Source organism: Atta cephalotes (assembly GCF_000143395.1).
Source record: "Atta cephalotes unplaced genomic scaffold scaffold00003, whole genome shotgun sequence".
In the NCBI taxonomy this organism is placed as follows: domain Eukaryota; kingdom Metazoa; phylum Arthropoda; class Insecta; order Hymenoptera; family Formicidae; genus Atta; species Atta cephalotes.
In genome coordinates, this window is record NW_012130067.1 from 4,106,832 (window position 1) to 4,126,094 (window position 19,263).

Sequence of the window (19,263 nt, forward strand, 5' to 3'; positions counted from 1 at the left end):
GACTCTTGACAATGTATTATCGGCTATCCGCGAGATTAATAATTTTCTCTAGTATTTCACAGCATACGATTGTTGCCGATTTTTTCTCAACCTATTAATAAATTATTACGTCAATAAGGAAATAAAGCGATCGATCTCGATTAATTCGATTAATAAGGAAAGAGTGTAATCCACCATTCAAATTTTCTATCATCAATTTTAACATACAATCTGAATACCGTGGGAAATCGCGAAAGTGTGGCGCAATAAGCTCTTCTAGACTAGAGACTTGATTTATAAAAGAATCTGACCACGAGATGATAAACTTTTGATTAGTCTGTCATTCTTGTCAACTTCAGTAGAATAAGTAAGATAATTATAAGAATGAGATAGCATACAAAGATACGTATCTAAAAATCTTTAAGGGGTGATTTCTTATACAAAGAAACATGCTAAGTTTCATTAAAATAATTCTAGTGGTTTTCGAAACTTTTGAAAAAAAAAACCGAAATTGTTTCTTCAACTTTGACATCTTGCGAAACTAACTGTTTTAATCACATAAAGTGATATATATATATATCATAAAGTTTTCGTATTGAATTAGTAGAGAGATCATTCTTTAAAATCTTTTAAAGTACTTAGAATTTAGATTGTATAACAAGAAACAATATATATATATATTTTTTTTCACTCTTGTTTTGACAAAATTTTGACAAATTTCTTTCCATTTATACTCGTTTCCACCAATTTTTAGAACTAGAAGATGAAAAGTGAGTTAACTGAGATTAAAATTAATCAGCATTAGAAATGGACATTAGTGACAAGTTGACACAAATATCATTTTATTTTTCTTGACAATTCCGTGAGTAACAAAGATAAAACGACAGTTATGTTGATTTGTATTACCAAATAGAAAGTATCCTCTGTTATAGGATTTAAAGGACCTTCTATTCTTGATGAAATCGCCGATGATCGTCAAAAAATCGATTATCGGCGGAACCGGCCGGATCGGTTTCTTACGGTACTGTTCACCTACCGTTACCGGCACACGCCGCGAACCAATGGTACGGTGCAAGCCCGTCGATTGGTCGATCGCGATGCAATTAACGAGATAAATTTATCTGAGGTAGAACAACCGGCTACGGAGACGCGATCGAAATCACGCCGGCCGGCTTTTCTCGGCGATTTACGACGGCAGGTTCGTCACGGTCGCGATAATTACGAGCATCGCTAAGTCGATCATCGGCTGATCGACGGAAATAACTCTTTGTAGGGCTTAGGATTAATTAGTCATGCCGCGTGCCGCGCATGACAGTCCGACGGAGCTGTCCATCTTTCCATCTCGCGCGAAATCCCGTCGCGTTTTCGTCGCGGCTGCTTATCCGCCTTAACATTTTAAGCCGACAAGCGTGCGTCCGACGAGGCATGCGGTGAATTTGCACGCCTCGCTCTAAATGATCGCTCGGTGGATGAATCACGTTGTCTGAAAGCGTCGAATAAACGAGTCTTGATTTTAGACGCATCATTAGAAATGACAACTATACGATCCAATTCCATAGGCATTTTCATGGCCTCGTCGGTAAACTGATTGATTTGATAATCGGGTTTCTCTTATCCTTTGGATTTTTTATTTTTTTCTGTTCAGATTAATCAACTTAAGTGCGCCATAAGAATTTGATCGTTTGACTTTGACATGTTTAGCGATTTGTTCTGTTTGGAAATTTTATTTTGTTCCATTTTTCATGTGTCGCACTAGCGAGTCTATGTTTTGATGTTCTTGTTATTTCAGGAAGCAATATATCATTTTGCTTCCTAAATTCTTATGGTCTGCTTATCAACGATGCGATGTCCGAATCTAATCTCGACGTCGAAATAAATTTTAATTATATATACATGAAAGTTCAAACATGAAATTTATAAAATATTTGTTATATTGTTTACTACTTATTTGTACACGTTCCTATGTTATAATTATTTCTATTTACAGTTATGGTGTTTTGATACTCATTATCATGTATCCGGAAAGTTCATGCCGCAAAAGATTTAAATTTAATAAATGAAATTAAAAATTTAAATCTTCTGCGTTTCAATTTTCTTTCAAAATCGGCACGAACTTTATAATACCCAATACTTCTATTTGTGATTATTAATTCGCGATAATTTTGATCCATCACGAGGCGAGCAATCAGATGTTTTGGAGTATTTCAGTACTTCGAGATTACATCAGACGATATTATTACGTTCCATGTCAATTAGCGTTTTGAGGTGTCGTACGATATAATTGAGAACGATTCGCTAAGTGCTTTGAGAAGTCGAGATGCCGGAACGAGATGAGGTGCCATTGTCACTTGAGTTGACAAAAGATACGAGCCACGCGCATCTTCGCCCTTACGAGAACAAAAATATTCGAATGAAAAATAAATCGGTGAAGCATTTGCGACGATGTTGGAACTACAAGTAGTGAAATACCATGCTGAAGAAGCACGCGTATCTCCGAGTGACGGCGAAGCACTTCGATGACACGTCGGCGTATTCAAATTTAAGTACGGAATACTCGACGGGAGAAGACGGGTGGCATACACCGCGAGAGCATTACAATTCCCGTTTTTGTGGACACTTTCTCTTCACGATTTGTGTATCCCGCCCGACAGAATTCTCGGGGGAAAGGGAAATTTGAAGATGCGGTGCGCTCGCAGATGAAATCCATGTCGAAATCGTAAACACAATAAGAATTCGAGTTTATTTTAATACTGAGAAAACTGTCTGATGGGATTAATTGGAATTCTGGTTGAAAATGAACGAATCGGAAAGAATTTTTATTTATAAGAATTATTATTTATAAGAATTTTCTGATTAAACTTACAATTAGAATTTTAGTTGAGACCGGAATTCTGATTGATATAATCAGAATCTTTTGATTCATTCCATTTGCAACCAGATATTACAGATTTTTCTGTATAGTTTTAACGTTATATTATGTGGTGATCTATTTGTTCAATTAAAATAGAGACTAATGTTCTTAGCTCCAGAAAAATGTTCGGACATTTTGAGAAAAAAAGTTTTTTCTCAAATTATTATATTTTTCTAAGAATTTTCTTTTAACGAATTTTCTTTTAGCGTTATTGTTTCTCTACATCAATGATTTTAAGATTCTCCAGATTTCTTCCACTTTTAAGTGTTTTAATAAGTATCAGCATAAAGAATAAAGCCAAGATAGACAATTCAATCTCTGACTTTTTCCTAACTCCTTATAATTAATTCGATTTTCCTTGTTCTGTTCATTATATCTAATCATTTTTTGTATTGAAAAATGCTTGCTTTGTGCATTTTTAAAATTGTATGTGATACCGTTTTTTTTTCAAAAATCTGTTCTTAATTTTCCAGAAAAATAAAATCAACGGAAAAATTCTAACCTTTATTCCATTTTTTTCTGAAAAAAAGAAACAAAGGTTAGAGTTTTCTGGAAAATTAAGAACATTAATCAAGCCTCATATATATAGTACATAAGTACCACTCAAATATTAGCATCAGTCAACGTTTCGTCGACGAGCACGTAAATAGGATGGAGAACTTAAAATAGCACGCGTTGTTTTGATACCTCTACCTTATAGATCTTTTCTTATTAGGCACATATTTATCTCATAGTAAACATTTTATTTCCAAGATAACGCATATCGAGGCGCTTAAGCAGCCGATTGATGACACCCGTTCTCCATACCGTCCCGAGCATCGAAACCGTATTTCTCGTAGGCGTGACTTACGACGCGGATATTCTTCCGCGGCCGAGATATTATCGTAACTTAGCGCGACTAATTGGATGCAGCGGTACGACGATTGCTCGAAGATATCATTAACAGTCATTATATCTCGGCACCTCGCGTGGAAATGGAAATTGCTTCACTTGCGATTATGATTCGCTATTATGTCACACAAATGTAAATCACTAAATCGCTGCGACAACATATCGCGATCGTACGTTGGCATTTACACCATCTCGATTGCATAGAGATATCAGCGAATGATGCAGATTTGAATTTACAGTCCGTCGTATGCGGAAACGTTTCGCGAGATGTAATAATTAATCGTTTGTCGAAGATGGAAGAGTTGTCTGTAAAATGGTGGATTGCCGCTTGATGGAGGACACCTGCGTGAATATAAAGTGAGGTAAATTCATTGCTATATCGGCAATATATTCAGTCATAAATGAATTATGCATTTCTATAATTAAAGTTATCATACATTACTTATATACGTTCACAATGCATAAGAATTGTTGTCACTTGACATACGAATACCATGATCGTCTAAAGTTTAACGTCGCTGAAGTGTCATATTTCATAACGGGAAAGGTCGTTATCGGAGAATTTTTGCAATATCATACTTCGGTTACGGTGAACGCGTCCGTGCATTCGACGCTAACCGGCTAACAAGTCGCCATGGCAATTTCCATCTTGAAATTTGCATTACCGTTGCAATGTGCATGGTGTTTCTTTTATCTCGTCCGAAATTTACCACAAAGTTTCATTATTCGGTTAATTTATTTAGTTTTATCTTATACAACGTTTCGTATGATGTTTCGCTCAGACGCGAGCCACGCGATATGATTTTTCTCGATGGTTCATTCGCGACTTAACATAGCCTTTTACACCAAACGATCTTGTCGTCGGTAAGTACCGTTGCGAGAGGTGCAAATTAAACGGCGATTAACGGGTGAAACCGTGACGGGCTTCCGTCTTCTGCAAAGTCATTATTATAAAGACATTCACGATAAGTTTACGAGTTTCAGTCGCGTGAGGAGTTGCCTTACGCGTCGGCAGATAATACATTTTGTCTGGCATTAATGATAATGTACCTGCAGAGTATATTATTTTGGAGAATATTTTTAAGCGAGAGCTTCAACCAATAAAATAAATTCTGTATTATATTATCGCATTTTCAATTTTATAATAGCTGTTGTATTTGCATTAACACGATTAAGCTTTTAACAGAGAATAATAATTGTTGACACACATTTTTTTGTATTGTATCCAGTTTTTGATTTATGTCATTCACGTAATAATTTAACATTAAACTTAAAATTAAACACTTCTTTTTTTATTTATTTATAATAATTGAAAAAAGATGTGTTTAATTTTAAGATATTAAAGTATTTTATTCTCGTCTCTATTTTTTAAACATTTAGTTTTAAACTTTTCCAACATTTTATGTTTAACATTTATTGAAAAAGTTTAAAACTAAAATATCTGTAAGTATTTAAAAAATAAAGAGAGAAAATAAAATATTAATAATACATTAATAATAATAATAATATAATATCTTAATATTAGACACTTTTTTTTTAGTAAAGTTTTAATTTATTTGACATGATATGGAAAGATATGAGAAAGGGAGTATATGAAATTTCTTTCTTCTGTTTAGTTTCATCAGCTAGGATTATTTGATATAATCCCAACTGATGATAGATATATTGAAATAGATACTTGTTTTAAAAAATAAACGTATGATAAACGATTGAATTAAAGAAGTATGCCGCTTTTGATTGAATTCTCGCGACGAATGACATTATTATAATTGACATATATGTAAATTCACGCGTTTTATTATTCATCATTCTGCTATTTTTACTTCGGCATATTTTGATTGCTTCGCGATATAATTAATTATACTCGCCCGCGCTTTACGATCTGTTTTCTCACCTTTCCGTTTATTCCTTGGAATAGTTTTATATTTGTTTAGTATGCACAATTGTTTACGTTTACTTATAAAGCAGATAAAGAGACATTTTTTTCAGAGCATGGCTCTGAAAAGCGGCACTTAACATTTTTTTAGATACGTCATTGTATCGATATTTTACATCGTTAGCTAAGTACATAAGAGATTTTCTATTATTATTCTCTTATGTTTCTTTTTTATTAAATCCTTAACTATATTTAACAAGAGAGAGATTGTGTATCGATTTAACACCATGATTTGACTTATCGGAAGAGGAAGGAAAATTATATTTATTAATTAAGAAATTATGTTATTATTAATATAATTATTAATATTTTATTATCATCTCTCTCTAGTTTTTACAAATAAAAAATCTTTAAGTGTTTAATTACTTACCTGAGACAATCATACAATTGTACGAAAAGGATTGTTTTGCAGTAGTATCTAAATACATTTAGTTAAATTCAGACCTGAAGATACAGACCTTTAAACTGGTTGCTATAGAATGTCAAAATTTTTTACAGCATTGCTTATCATGCTTGAGATTCCTACGTAATTATTTTGATGATCCAACAAAGTTATTTTTAAAGCTATTATATTTAGTAAAATTTGTAGATGCTTCAGTAAAATCATTCTTTTCGTGTATTAATCTCATTTCGTGGAATTCATTTTATCGCAGAAATAGCAAGATAATTTGATGATAATCTGTGAAATATATACCTTGTCTGGCATTTCATTTCTATTTCGTCGCACTTGTCACACTTGTCACATATATCTCGAGAGAATGAGTATACAATCGCTTCACGTACATTTAATAAATTGGACGAATCGTCGCATTCGTAAATCGTCATCGAAGATATAAGACCATAAACGGTGCGGAATTAGTTGGTAGCCGAGAGGCGATTGAGACCTTATTGCCGTTTATACGCCACTTACGATAAGTGGCGTCATAAATGCGATTGAATGCAGCATGCACGGTACAATGCGGTGTTTCGGCATGCCTTGTTGGAAGTTCTCGCGATCAAACGCCAATGAAACAAATTGCAATTGCGTGTTAGGTCGAGATACGTAAAAGTGATACATCGATACGTTGTATCCGCATTATAGTATCAAAACGAAATTGCTTTCGATATCGAAATTATTATACTTTCGATTATTTATAATTATAAATGGTAACTACTTCTTCAATTTGCGATTTATATGGGACACGATTAAAGAAGTATTTAAAGCTCTGTGTTTAAAGCTCTAAGGATTACATGAAGCAAGTTGCAGAATGTAGAACATTACGAGCGATAAATCACAGGCTGAGATAGAATATGGGTGAAAAAAGCTGAAGTGGATATACGACACACATAATTTCCCCATTGCGCCAAACATATTAATACAAGTGGTCTAGCCGCCTTCGACTGACGTCGTATTTGACTACGGCTCCGTATTCGCGCGCCATAACCTCCGTTTATGAAAGCCGCCGTTATCCTTTACAAAGTTCGTTTAACAATCTAGCGTGAGGGCGCGTTTCGTGACAACATGTTCCGCGAATGACAATTGATTTTATAAGTAACGATGTCACTTTACGCCCACTTATGATATACGGGCAGCGCGTCGAGATTGTCCGCGCGAGTTCGAGGCGACAATAAAATTTTAACGCAGGCATAAAAGCGCCACCGTCCGTCTCTCGATACTGAGGCGAACCCAGACGGATATTTGAGAATACGGTCTTCACCACAACGCGACGGTCGTAAGAGCATAAATAACGAAAATCCAACGCGATCGTTTTGCAGTGTGCGCGCGGCCGATGAATATTTACGCTGACATTTAGACTTCCATTACCCCGTTCGCGTGTATGTGCTAGCGCAGCAACGGGAGAACAATACAGTTTGGTCAGAGTAACCACCGCATCGGGAAGAATCAATTCCTGTGATTTACCGCCAGTCGCGGTAAATAAGGTAGCTTTAGCTAGATAGAGTTGGGAAATAATTCATACAAAAATTTTCGAACAAATTTTCGATTTTCAATAAAATAGAAAATTTCAATAGAAAATAAAGATTCTAAATAGTCAAGCTGGATTTTTAGTATTTAAATAATTTGGTATATATTACATACTCGTATCCAATCCTACAAACTGCGCGCCGAATTTAATTTTTAGTCTTGAAATATAATCCTAATAGAATTAGAGTATTATTTAATATTACATATAAAATTTATAAGTAATTTAATAATATTGATGCTCATATTATAGACATCTTAGGAATCTTAACCTGTAAATAATTTTATTGCGAAAAATATTACTGCAACTCGGATCTACTCTTCCGAAATTCAATTACTCTTCCGAATTTCTTTTCATTTTAGAACTTCACGTTACAATTTTCCTTGCACTGTTAAATCTTTAGTGTTAAATTTCACATAATTGAATTTATAGTTACTTAAAAAAAAATTGACAAAAAAAGCCTTTTTCTACTCTGTTATGCCTTTTTAAATCGCTATCACTTCTATTCAATATATCGTTATTCGAAGCAAATTTGACATTATATATAATATATCAAATTTAACCTTGTTTTAGTATAAAATAATTGATATATTGAGTAGGAATAGTAACGACTTACATAAAGTTAAATTTGACATTATAGATTTAACAGTGTGGGCTTAATTTATCTCTGCGTTCTCTCACCACCGCTAGAGATATATTTATTCTTGTGAATCGATTTCTCTACAAATGTATTAAGGCGATAACGATAACAGATCGGATTTGAGTCTTATATGGTGGATTTAATCCGACGCTCACGATCGCCGCGCGATCTTTATAAAAATTCCGATCGCCCGGGCACGATTCTTATCCGGGCCCAACAAAAATTCTAATTGCCGGCGCACGATCGTTATCTACGCGCGGAAAAATTCTGACGGCCGGTACACGATCGTTCTGTTTCCTCGAAAAAATTCTGATTACTGATGGGAAGCGAGCGAGGATAGCCAGTATTAATCGACGCTAATCGCGCCCATACGGGAAGTACCGTTCGAATGCCGAGAGCAGAGAAGCAACAAGCGTCGCCCGCGTGTATGATGGACCTAATTTACGATTTATCCTCACAAAATCGGCGCGATAAATAATACCCGTTCGCGAATCGCGCGAATGACTAAGAGCTCATTAGCCACGCGCGTCACTGCGTGTTTTTTTTTACGGTTGACGGGACACACTTTATTAGCATGTATTCCATCTGTGAACTGCATCAATTAGAAGCGTCGCGAATACATACGAGACTTGATAGACGCGTAATTAGCAAATACCGGCCGCTTATCCAATCCTAATCCGTATATGATGCTAAATTATGCGTATTTCTCATCTCTGCGTCCAACTAGCGACACTATGCGAGGTTCTCGTTTACGCCATTTGATATCATTAATCTTTAATTTGTATGTTTTTCTCACCAGTAAATACTATATATTACGAGACGCTTTTTACAAGTAAACATCGTGACGATCAGTATAGTTCTGACAATATTTATCACTTCCTTGCGTGATCTATCTAAGGCTTGTCTAAGAAACTTCTAAGAAGATTATCTAACAATGAAGCCTGCGGTGCATGATGCTTTTTTCCTGTTGGAAATTACACCACACAGAACGTAAAATTTCCAGTAATTTACTAAAACGCAAGCAATCCAGCAGAAAAACACATGCATTGTGTGCCGCGGGCTTAAGAATACTTTCATATTGCGTGGAAATGTACGTTACCCGTGCCTAGAAGTTCTCCAAGTTCTCGTAGTCCGAATTTCCATTTGCCTCATCCGTTGTGCTCACTTTACGGCGTGGGACCACCTACGCACATCGAACGTCGATTAGCAAACCGCAATAAGTTATCGAATGCCATAGCTAGCGGCTATGTGCGTTCCAGCATTACTGGCTCATTTGATTCACACTGTCCGTAATTTCGGCCTCGCGAAAGAATAATGGCGAAATACGCAGACTTTCACCCGGAGGGGGTTGGTCTACGTTGCGGGACGGCTCGATCTTATGGATGCACCTGCCGAATTTACATGACACTCGAGCTTAAGCCGTTTAGCCCGAATAACCGATCCACGCGAGACAATGAATAGCCCCTTCCATTTCTTCGTCCCTCCATATCGTGTATAATCATTATACATATAATATATAAGTTTGCGAATACACGTATAATTTGGGCTTCAAATGTTGAATTATAATTCTCTAATAGTAGTAATATATCAGATAATTTCTCTAACCTCGAAATTAAACTTAAAAATTGTTTTAGAATTGAAGTCTTAAATATTCCGCGTTATCTACAATAAATCTATGTTTCCATAAGATTTCGAAGAAGAGATATACTATCAATATACGCAGATATCTGATACGTTGCGAGTATGGAACAGTAATCGTCATAAATATCTAACGGTTGCGGAAAGAATCAATCAATATAATCGCGACACTAAATCTCTATCAATAATTACATCGACGAAAATTAACTCTGTTTCCTTGGATCAGTATAGCATGTATATCGATATGCAAATAATGATGGTAATGATCGAAGGCTACTGATTAGTATCGCAACAGGCATTAAATTTAACGTGAAGAGTTGATTAAAAAATTACTCAATTAAAAAATTATTTCTTAACGATAACGTGAAGTCGAGCATTCCGAGTTCGGAATCGTTTAATTTGAAAATTACCGATTAAAATTTTTTTCAATCGGAGCCATCATTTCTCATAACATCAGGTACGTGTCATGGAAGGCACTGATTTCTCTTTAATCTCAGCGATTCACTTCACACGAATGAACGCGAGTCGAGCGGACAGACGCAGAAAAGGAACGTGGACGATTTATACGACGTTTCAACATGCCGTGATGTTGGCGATTTAGATTTAGTACTCAGAGGAAAATCCTGATAAATTCTTAGACGAAAAGTAGCGGTTTCTCAATGTCCACAGCCGAACATGCGTCCGCAAATACGATAATCATCTATAAATTTAATAAACGGATGGACATAGATTTCTTTGGAATTCCGCTTGGTTGATTATTAATTGAAACAAAGTCATTATTATTATTATTATTATTATTATTATTATTATTATTATTATTATTATTATTATTATAATATGGATTTCAACCGTAAAGTCTGTTCGCATATTTAAAATTGCGACAATGTAGGCTGCACAGTAAACTATTAATCAAGCATTCGAGCGTATCCTTCCGCTCTAAATGTCCTCCTCACTACGAAAAACTTACAGGACTCGCTACATCAAACCTGTTCACCATACGTATTTTTTCACTTGTCGTCCGTTAATAATATCGAGTCGACATTACAGATATGAAAATGCTCGCGAAGTCGAACAATAAATTTTGTCTGTTGTCAATTGATTAAACAAATTGTCTATTATATGCAAAACGATGTCCTTGCGTAAAGGACGATTATGAAATATTCAATAAAATATGTAAGATCGTGTTTATCTATTTCGGATTGTATAGACTGTATATATTATATATTATAAGTTCATTTCTATCAATTTGAATTAACTTTAATCTCCGTTTAACTTACTTTTTAATGTTTTTCTAATATTTTAAAAATTAAAAAAACAAAGAGTAAATTTAATTTTAATTAAAATTAATCCATTGGTAGAAACAGACCAGAGGAAAAAATCTGAGACTATATTTGTCTGTTGACAATCCGTTAACAAACGGATTACAAATTTGCAGAAACCGTGCTGATTCTTGCAAATATAAAAAGAATCACGTTTTGCATTAAATTACGAAGTTGTTTGCAAATTATCCCTGTTTGTGTAATATTATATCCCGTTTGAATATTATAAAATTGAGTGTCGCGTGTACTGAGCCAGTTAATTTTTTGCACGCTTTGGATATGATATCGTGTTATGCGTTAGCCATTTGAAATAATACGTGATACGAAGGTATCATTTTGCGCTGGACAGAAAAGTTGATCCCATATTATGTTGTCGAAGTGTCGTATTCATTAATAATGCGTAAAATTACACGATATATTTTTGTACTTGCGGTATCAATGTGTATGATATTTAACTAATCATCAATTAAATTGTAGAACTTTTAGTTAAATTAACGATATATTATTGAGTAGTGGAGACTTATAGAAATGATTAAGAATTCAAATTGAGTATAATTTGTTATGAATTAATACAATAAATAGCGCTAATTAATGTTGTGCTAACTTTTTATTTGTTACGAAAAATCTTTTTTGTTATTGCAAATCGTATAAACACTATGAAAAACTGCTTTGAAAAAAAAATTATATATGTTAAAATCCATGTTAAAATCGAGAGCGCTCGATTATGATTATTCTAAAGATAAATGATGAAATTAAAAGTTGATTGTCGGCAAGTCGATGTTCCCTAAAGAAGCGTTTAAATTATAATATATATTAATATGATATAATAATGATTATTTATGAAAAATCACGAAAGCTCCACATACAAATTCAAATTAACTGGAAAAGAAAAATTATCAAATGGGTAAGAACTTGTACAACATTTTAATTTATATAAATTATCATGAAACATCAAGAATCATTTTTATAAATAATAATTAATTAATTATTTTCAGAAATAATCATATTCATAAATAATCATTAATCATAATTAATTACAAGTAATTACAAGTAATTTTACTTTATAGTGACTTCTCTCTGGTACAAAATAATTATCTTTGAGATTCTTGATGTTTCCATGTTGTAATAGATCTTCAATTTATTTTCATTCACTTGTAAAAATTAATTATATATACTTTTCATCGAATAGTTACTGTTATTGTTATTTTATTTTAAGAGTATTTTATATTTATTTCTTTAAGAAATTATTGATCATAGTAGAGCGATAAACTCGTCCTCATTCTATCTGTTTGATTGATTTCACCAGATTTGTTATTCGCTCTCAGAGAGTGTGTACGCAATGATATATACAGCGTTTATTTCTGCTCCCTCACACACGCGATATCTCACGGAAGTAAATGCATGGCGTTAGCGATTGCGACGTACGATTAGTGCGGCCAAAGACCGGAGAAATCGATGTGTAATAGATAACTATCAAAAGCGATTTTAATCATTTTTTTCATATCATGCATTCGCATGTTTACGTGCTACATCATTATGCTTCTTAAATTGTTGTACATACGCAATACTTACAATATTAGCGAACACGATGTTTCGATCAGGCGTGATCCAAAGATCGATTAATCAATTAAACTTACGTAAGATGTATATATCATTTATCATTTCATGATTCTTCGATTTTTATGAAGTTTGAAATTCAACGATCTTGAAAGGAAAATGTTAAGAACTTTAATACGGACTTTCAGCACATTCTCGACATTAGTCAATCTGCTCGAATAAGAAATATAATCAAATAGTCGCACGTATCACGTTATCTTTTATGGTGTTTCCCTCTTCTCCTTTCTAGACTCTTAGGACGTATCTCTTTATTTCCGAGCGTAGGATCTCTCAAACTTGTTCCCTAATGTCCACAGAGAGCGAACTCGGCAAACAAACCGCATTAGTATAATTATCGGGCCAGCCCTAGAACCGAGTTGTGGGAAAATGTCCACTGTGTGTAACCTATCGATACCCGACGTTTATCCAATCAATTATGATCTCTATGCGCGGACTGGAGAAAAAAACCTTATACTACCAGCCGACAATGATCTTTAAAACAATCGACAATGAAACCTCATAATCTAAATATCAACATTTGAAACATTTGAAAGATCGACTAAAGCAACATTGTTGTTTGCAGTCTCAATTCGTGTTATTAAAATTCCGTGATTGATCAAAAACACTTCTTATCTACAGAATATAAGAGTACGAATGCAGTTTTATATATTAATCCTCCGACGACAATTGAGATCTTTAAAGATATCATTGATATTTTGATTGAAAAATTTATACAAATTTGTATCTATAAAAAATAAGTAAAATACAATATCCGATGGTAAAAACTTAAATGTACCAAAATTTTTCAGATTTTTATATAATTCAGAACAAAAAAAGAATCTTTATTTCTCAAAGACTCATTGTTCATAGAAGAATTAAAATTCATGTTGCTGTGAAGAATTAATAAGAAAAATTGTTTAAACTTTACATTTAAAATTAACAAAAAAAAACAAAAATAATAATAATAATTATTGTGTGTATGTTGTAATTTGAAAGGAAAACAAAAAAAATTGTTTGCTACTACACTTATTCTAAGATCCTTTCTTTGCAATTCTACTTATATGCTATTGCTAAATTCTTTATTTTCCGTATCGTTGTATTCAATTGCATGAATGAAAGGCAATGTTGTCATCATCATTTATCTAGTTTATCGAGCGTTGACATTAATAGCGTCGATCAGTTTACGACGATCACTTCGGAAAGTGTGAAATCTCCAGACCATCGTTATCTCCGGCTCCATTGGAGCTCTGTCATGATTTTTCTCTCGCTCCGCGCTTAAGAAGGCGCTTCTTCAAAGAATATCGCCGATCGCGTATCGTGCGTTCCGCGCAAAGAAACGTCCAATGTAAACATTCATGGGAAAGAGTTTCACGGACGGATGATTGATGATTATGTTCGAAACGCGAATGGGACCAACGCGAGACAGAAATGACTCTCGTTAAAGAACAAATCGTAAACATGCTCGAGACAATCGCTAAACAGTCGCCTATGTATTCCTCTAGTCCTCTTTGCCTTATTTCAAGCTTATACGCACGTTTCATACTGTCGTTCAATGATCATTATTGCTGCACGTCGCTCCGAGGCAACAATGAAATATGGAAATAAGACTCGGAAATAATGGGACAGTGCATTTAACTTGACTAGTCACGATAGATGATTAAAGCAGAATTTACTTACTGAATTGCATGTTGAATAATCAGCTAGTTTCTTAATTTTGACACTCATTATAATTGTGAATATTGTGAAAATAATTTTACATTTTCAATTTATTAGTTTTAATAATAGCATCTAACAGACTTTAATAGCGCATAACAATAAATGAGACTCAATATATTTATATCATTAGTATGAATAATTTGATAAATCATTATGTGTCTCTGTGACAAAGTGTGTCACATGAAACTACGTCATGTCTAGAAGAAGCTTATTAAAAGAAAAAAAGTTTAATTACGTGACGTTGTGTCACACAATCCAAGCATTTTTCTTTGCTTAAAGACGACAAATTATCGATAAACAATTGTTTAAATTAAAAGTAATAATCATTTTGACAATATTTTAATCATCTAAAATGCGCATTTAAAGGTGACTTCATTCTTAATCCGTTCCTAAATTAACGAATGTCATATGTGATGTATAAATCGATTTATTTATGTATTTTATTGATTTATATTTATTTTAATATGCATACATCATAAATTTATTTTTAAAAATAGAAATATTTTTAGAAAGTGATTTTAAAAATAAAATATTTTTATTCTTCAAGTTATATAAATGTAATCTAAGATCGTACTATGGAAAGCACAAAATTTATGGAAAAATCTTCCCAACGGAAAAAAAAAGATGGAATGCGAGATATTAGGAATTAGATAGAATTTCGGTGTTATGATATAAAATATATATCACGTACATTCGCCTCTCAGGGTCGATTTTAACGAGTCATCGGATATCTGCGGGTTACATCGCCATCGGAGCCCCAAGCGAAGCAGTTCGATACGCATATATCGATTGATACGCTAGCTTGATAGCTATCTGAGCGAGAACTACGAAGAATTCTAGTAGTCATCTGGAACGAGTAGCCGAGTAATTTGCTGGCGACCGCCTCGAGAGATATAGGTCCACAGGGACGTTCTGAGACGCAACTAATGCGTCTTCGAGGATATCGGACATCACGATGATGTCGCGTCATGTCGCCGCGTCGCGATGCTTCCTGCGATCGAGGATCGATCCACTGATAAATGACGGTTCATGAAAGTGAAACGTGTCAAGCGATTCCGAGCGGATTCGCTCTTAGATTTTATTCTAAGATTTTATTCTAGTCTGGCGTTCATTAATCTCTGGCAATATAGATGAAGTTATAATATTTCTAAGACGATATCTTAGGTCAGGAGATGCGAGACATGTTATAGATACTAAAAAATTCCAATCCTCTAAGATTTTTTTCTTATAACGCGGTCAACTTGAATAAATGAGCTTACATTTATCACGCGAGAAGGTATCATTTCCAAGGCCGTGTCGATCGTGACGAATCTACTGCTTTATCGTATCCTTTTGCCGATAGTATGGAAAGCTAGTTCTCCTTGCGGTGTTTCCCTGGTTTCCATGCGTCGAGAGAAAAAGACTTTGTTAAAAGAAAGAAAAAAAGGTGCCCGGAGCATCAACTCTCGTTCTTTCTTTCTCTTTCTCCGAGCAGGTTTACGAGATATTTATTTCCGCTCGGTTGGCAATCCACAGGGCGTATCAGAGAAGCAATGCAGAATTTCCTCGTTCGTCGCGCGCTCGTAAATCTTTCCGTCAACGAGACCGGGAGACGTATTTCGCGGATAAATTATCGGATGAGCTTCGCCGCTTCGAGGAAGCTCGTCGTGTCGACAATTGATCAAATTAGAAGTCAGGTGCTTTCTACAACATCTTCATGCGCAAAGGATCTACTCAGAGGAGGATATACTGAGCTAAATCTGCTATATTTTTACTTCCCATACAATGCGATGCACATCTAGTAGGTGACATTTCGCTAATGAAGTCAAAATCTAGATAATCGCAAGTATAATATCTATTTAATACGCTGAGATAAAAGTCTTTGGTATTTGTGACTATAATTGATAAAATAATTATGACTACTAGCTCCATTTTTATGGTTATTTCTTATAATATTAATAACAATAATTATATATGTAGTTCTCTCAAATATGAAAAAATTTATTATAATTAATTATGATAATTTTAAATATTAAGGTGTAAATGATAAATAAAATAAATATTTTTATTCTGTAAATGTAATTACAATTATAATGAACTATTTTCTTAAATTTATTTATTACTTACATTGTAATAACTAAAAAATATATTAAGAAAAAACTAAACGTTTTCAAGCAATGTAAGTGACTATTATTAATAACACAATTGACTATATTTGCATAGTTAAAACAATTATAAATGTTATATATAGTTATCTCAAAAATGCAACTATTTTGTTCTCTCAGTGCATAAATATGATATTTTCATTATTTTCCATAAATAACAGTTGTCTGACTGATTTTATGTATCGTGTTCTTGTTTTTCTAAGTCTCTGGCAAAAGATAATCTCCAATACTTATTAAATGGCGAGATTTAATGACTAGACGGAAGTGAAATATTGTGTATAAGAAATGGACCACGTGATTTATGTTTACGATATGAGAATTTTTCGAGAAATTCTAGTTCACTAGTAAATATTTATTTTGCATAGAATTCTAGTTCACTAATAAAACACTTATTTTGCATAGATGAATCACTCAGAAACGTCTCGCCATAAGTACCTCTATCCTGCCGTCGACTCCCCAATGTAACTTTCTCAGCTTATATTCTAAGAAAAGTAATTGTTACCGACTTCAAAAGCACCACGTAAAACGACGTGCCGCCGGTTATGTTATCCCACGCAAGAGTGACCGGTTACGAGCGAACGTCTCAAAAAAAGCTCGAGACCTCATTGTAAGTCTAATCCGAGACATAGATATAGGTACATAAAGTTATTTTTTGTACCTATCGATGATTTGTTTATTTGTATTTAAACACTTCTCGGTCTATTTCATTTAATATTGTTTAATTTGTTTAATCTTTTAGTTGGCCTTTCGGTTCGTCTTGTATGTTAAAATAAAACGATATAACACAATGAAATACCGAATTGTACAACGGAAAGAATAAGTTATTCTTATTTTTATTTGCATCATTGTTGCAAAAATAATTAATATTATGTATAAATATCTAAAAATGTTCAATTTTGTAAAAAAATAAACTGAAAAATCAAGTGTTATTGAGCTGTAAATAAAATCGAGATATAAATAAGATCCATAACTCTTGTCTCACGTAATCGAAGTTTCGAAGTCGCATCCAAGAAGGGAGTCGTCGCGGGGACATCCGGAGTAGTCGGTATTATCTTGCATGAGTAGACACGTAGACGGGCCATGTAAGGGGAGGGTGAACAACTCGGAACAACTCACTCAACCTGATCCGAAGCCGGCAGGCATCAACATGGTTTCTCCGTGCCGCGTGTGCTGCGTCTGTCCGGTTTCATTCCTTCATCCGTTCGTCCCCGTTCGACCGTCCGTCGTTCCTTATCCTACTGTCTGTTCCTAGGTCGGGTGATCCTTAACGCGTGTTTTGACACGATTAGTGGCCGCGTGAACAACGCGCTCTGTTGTTCCCGCGACGCGTGATCTCGCGTGTGAATCCGTTCAGTCGTGTCCTTGCCAAGGACAGAGTCGATGGTCAAATTGCGAGAAAGTTGGCTCTTCTGAAAGAAACTTCTGTTGAGGACTTCGAAGGTCCTTATCGCCTTGAAATCATTGCACGTCTCGGTTGTTTCTCTTGGTGAGTGCATTTTTTTAAACTGAATTAGTGAAAATTTCACAGACTATAGAAAAGGCTTACTTCACTAAAAAGCAGCGACTATTTTACTTATTTTCACACTTATACTATAATCTTATGTCTTGCTAACAATAGAAGTAAAATACTTTTACTGTAAAAATATGATATGTAAAAGTGATAATCGCACAATACATATTAACATATATACATATGTTTTATTCGAGCTGCGATCAACATGCGTTTTCTAACTTGATATTCTTTAGTGATTATAAATTTTAATTGGTTTTGATTCAAAGTCGAGATGAATTCCTTCTATGTCTTGGGATTACAACATCAAATCTGTTAACCTGATGGTGATTTTTTTCTTGGACATGAAGGGATTGATATTTTGAAATTGTATTGCTGAGAATGATTCCAAAATGAACTGAAACGTATTATTTTTTATTTTTTGGAATAAAGATTTAAGATTGCGTATTAACTACCACGCTGATGACTCTCATTCATCCTTATTTTTTTGGATTTTTTGTTGTTGAATTTGAGAAAGTCTATAAGAAGATTACATTATTACTATTATTGAAAAAAATTCTTGTATTTATATAGAATTTGTATTTAAATTCAGAATAATTATATTTTTTTACTCTTAAGCTTATTAATTAACAAGAATTTCTAGCAGTATTATTATTATTATTATATTCAGCAGTAATATTATTGATTAAAACAGTCCACCGATTCATATTTTCAATGAAATTTTATTATACACAGTGCTATATCCATTGTTACTTTTCATTTTCAGCAATGAATTCGTTTAGGAAAGTATGAAAACAGCGAATGATTGATCTTTCAATCTACTTTTAATAAGTATAAATGCAATTTATTTATTTATATTTTTTCGAAATGATCCCAAGATCATATTATATAAAATTAAGAATCAAGAATAGTATATAATTTGTTAATATTCAATACAAAACTACAGAAATAAATTCTAAAAATTAGCTTTTAGTCTAGTAGGTACTTTGNATGTATNATTTTNTTTATTGTTANTCTAAACG

The 19,263-nt window shown here is 33.8% G+C and overlaps 1 protein-coding gene across 1 annotated transcript in view; it reads left to right on the forward strand.

Moving 5' to 3' along the window:
* Positions 1-742: 742 nt before the first annotated feature.
* The window catches only part of LOC105625746, a 75,152-nt gene continuing 56,631 nt past the window's right edge, over positions 743-19,263 (forward strand). The window contains exons 1-2 of the mRNA XM_012207067.1: positions 743-749; positions 912-1,177. Of these exons, the coding sequence (XP_012062457.1) occupies positions 743-749; positions 912-1,177 (273 nt within the window). The remainder of the gene's footprint in view (positions 750-911; positions 1,178-19,263) is intronic.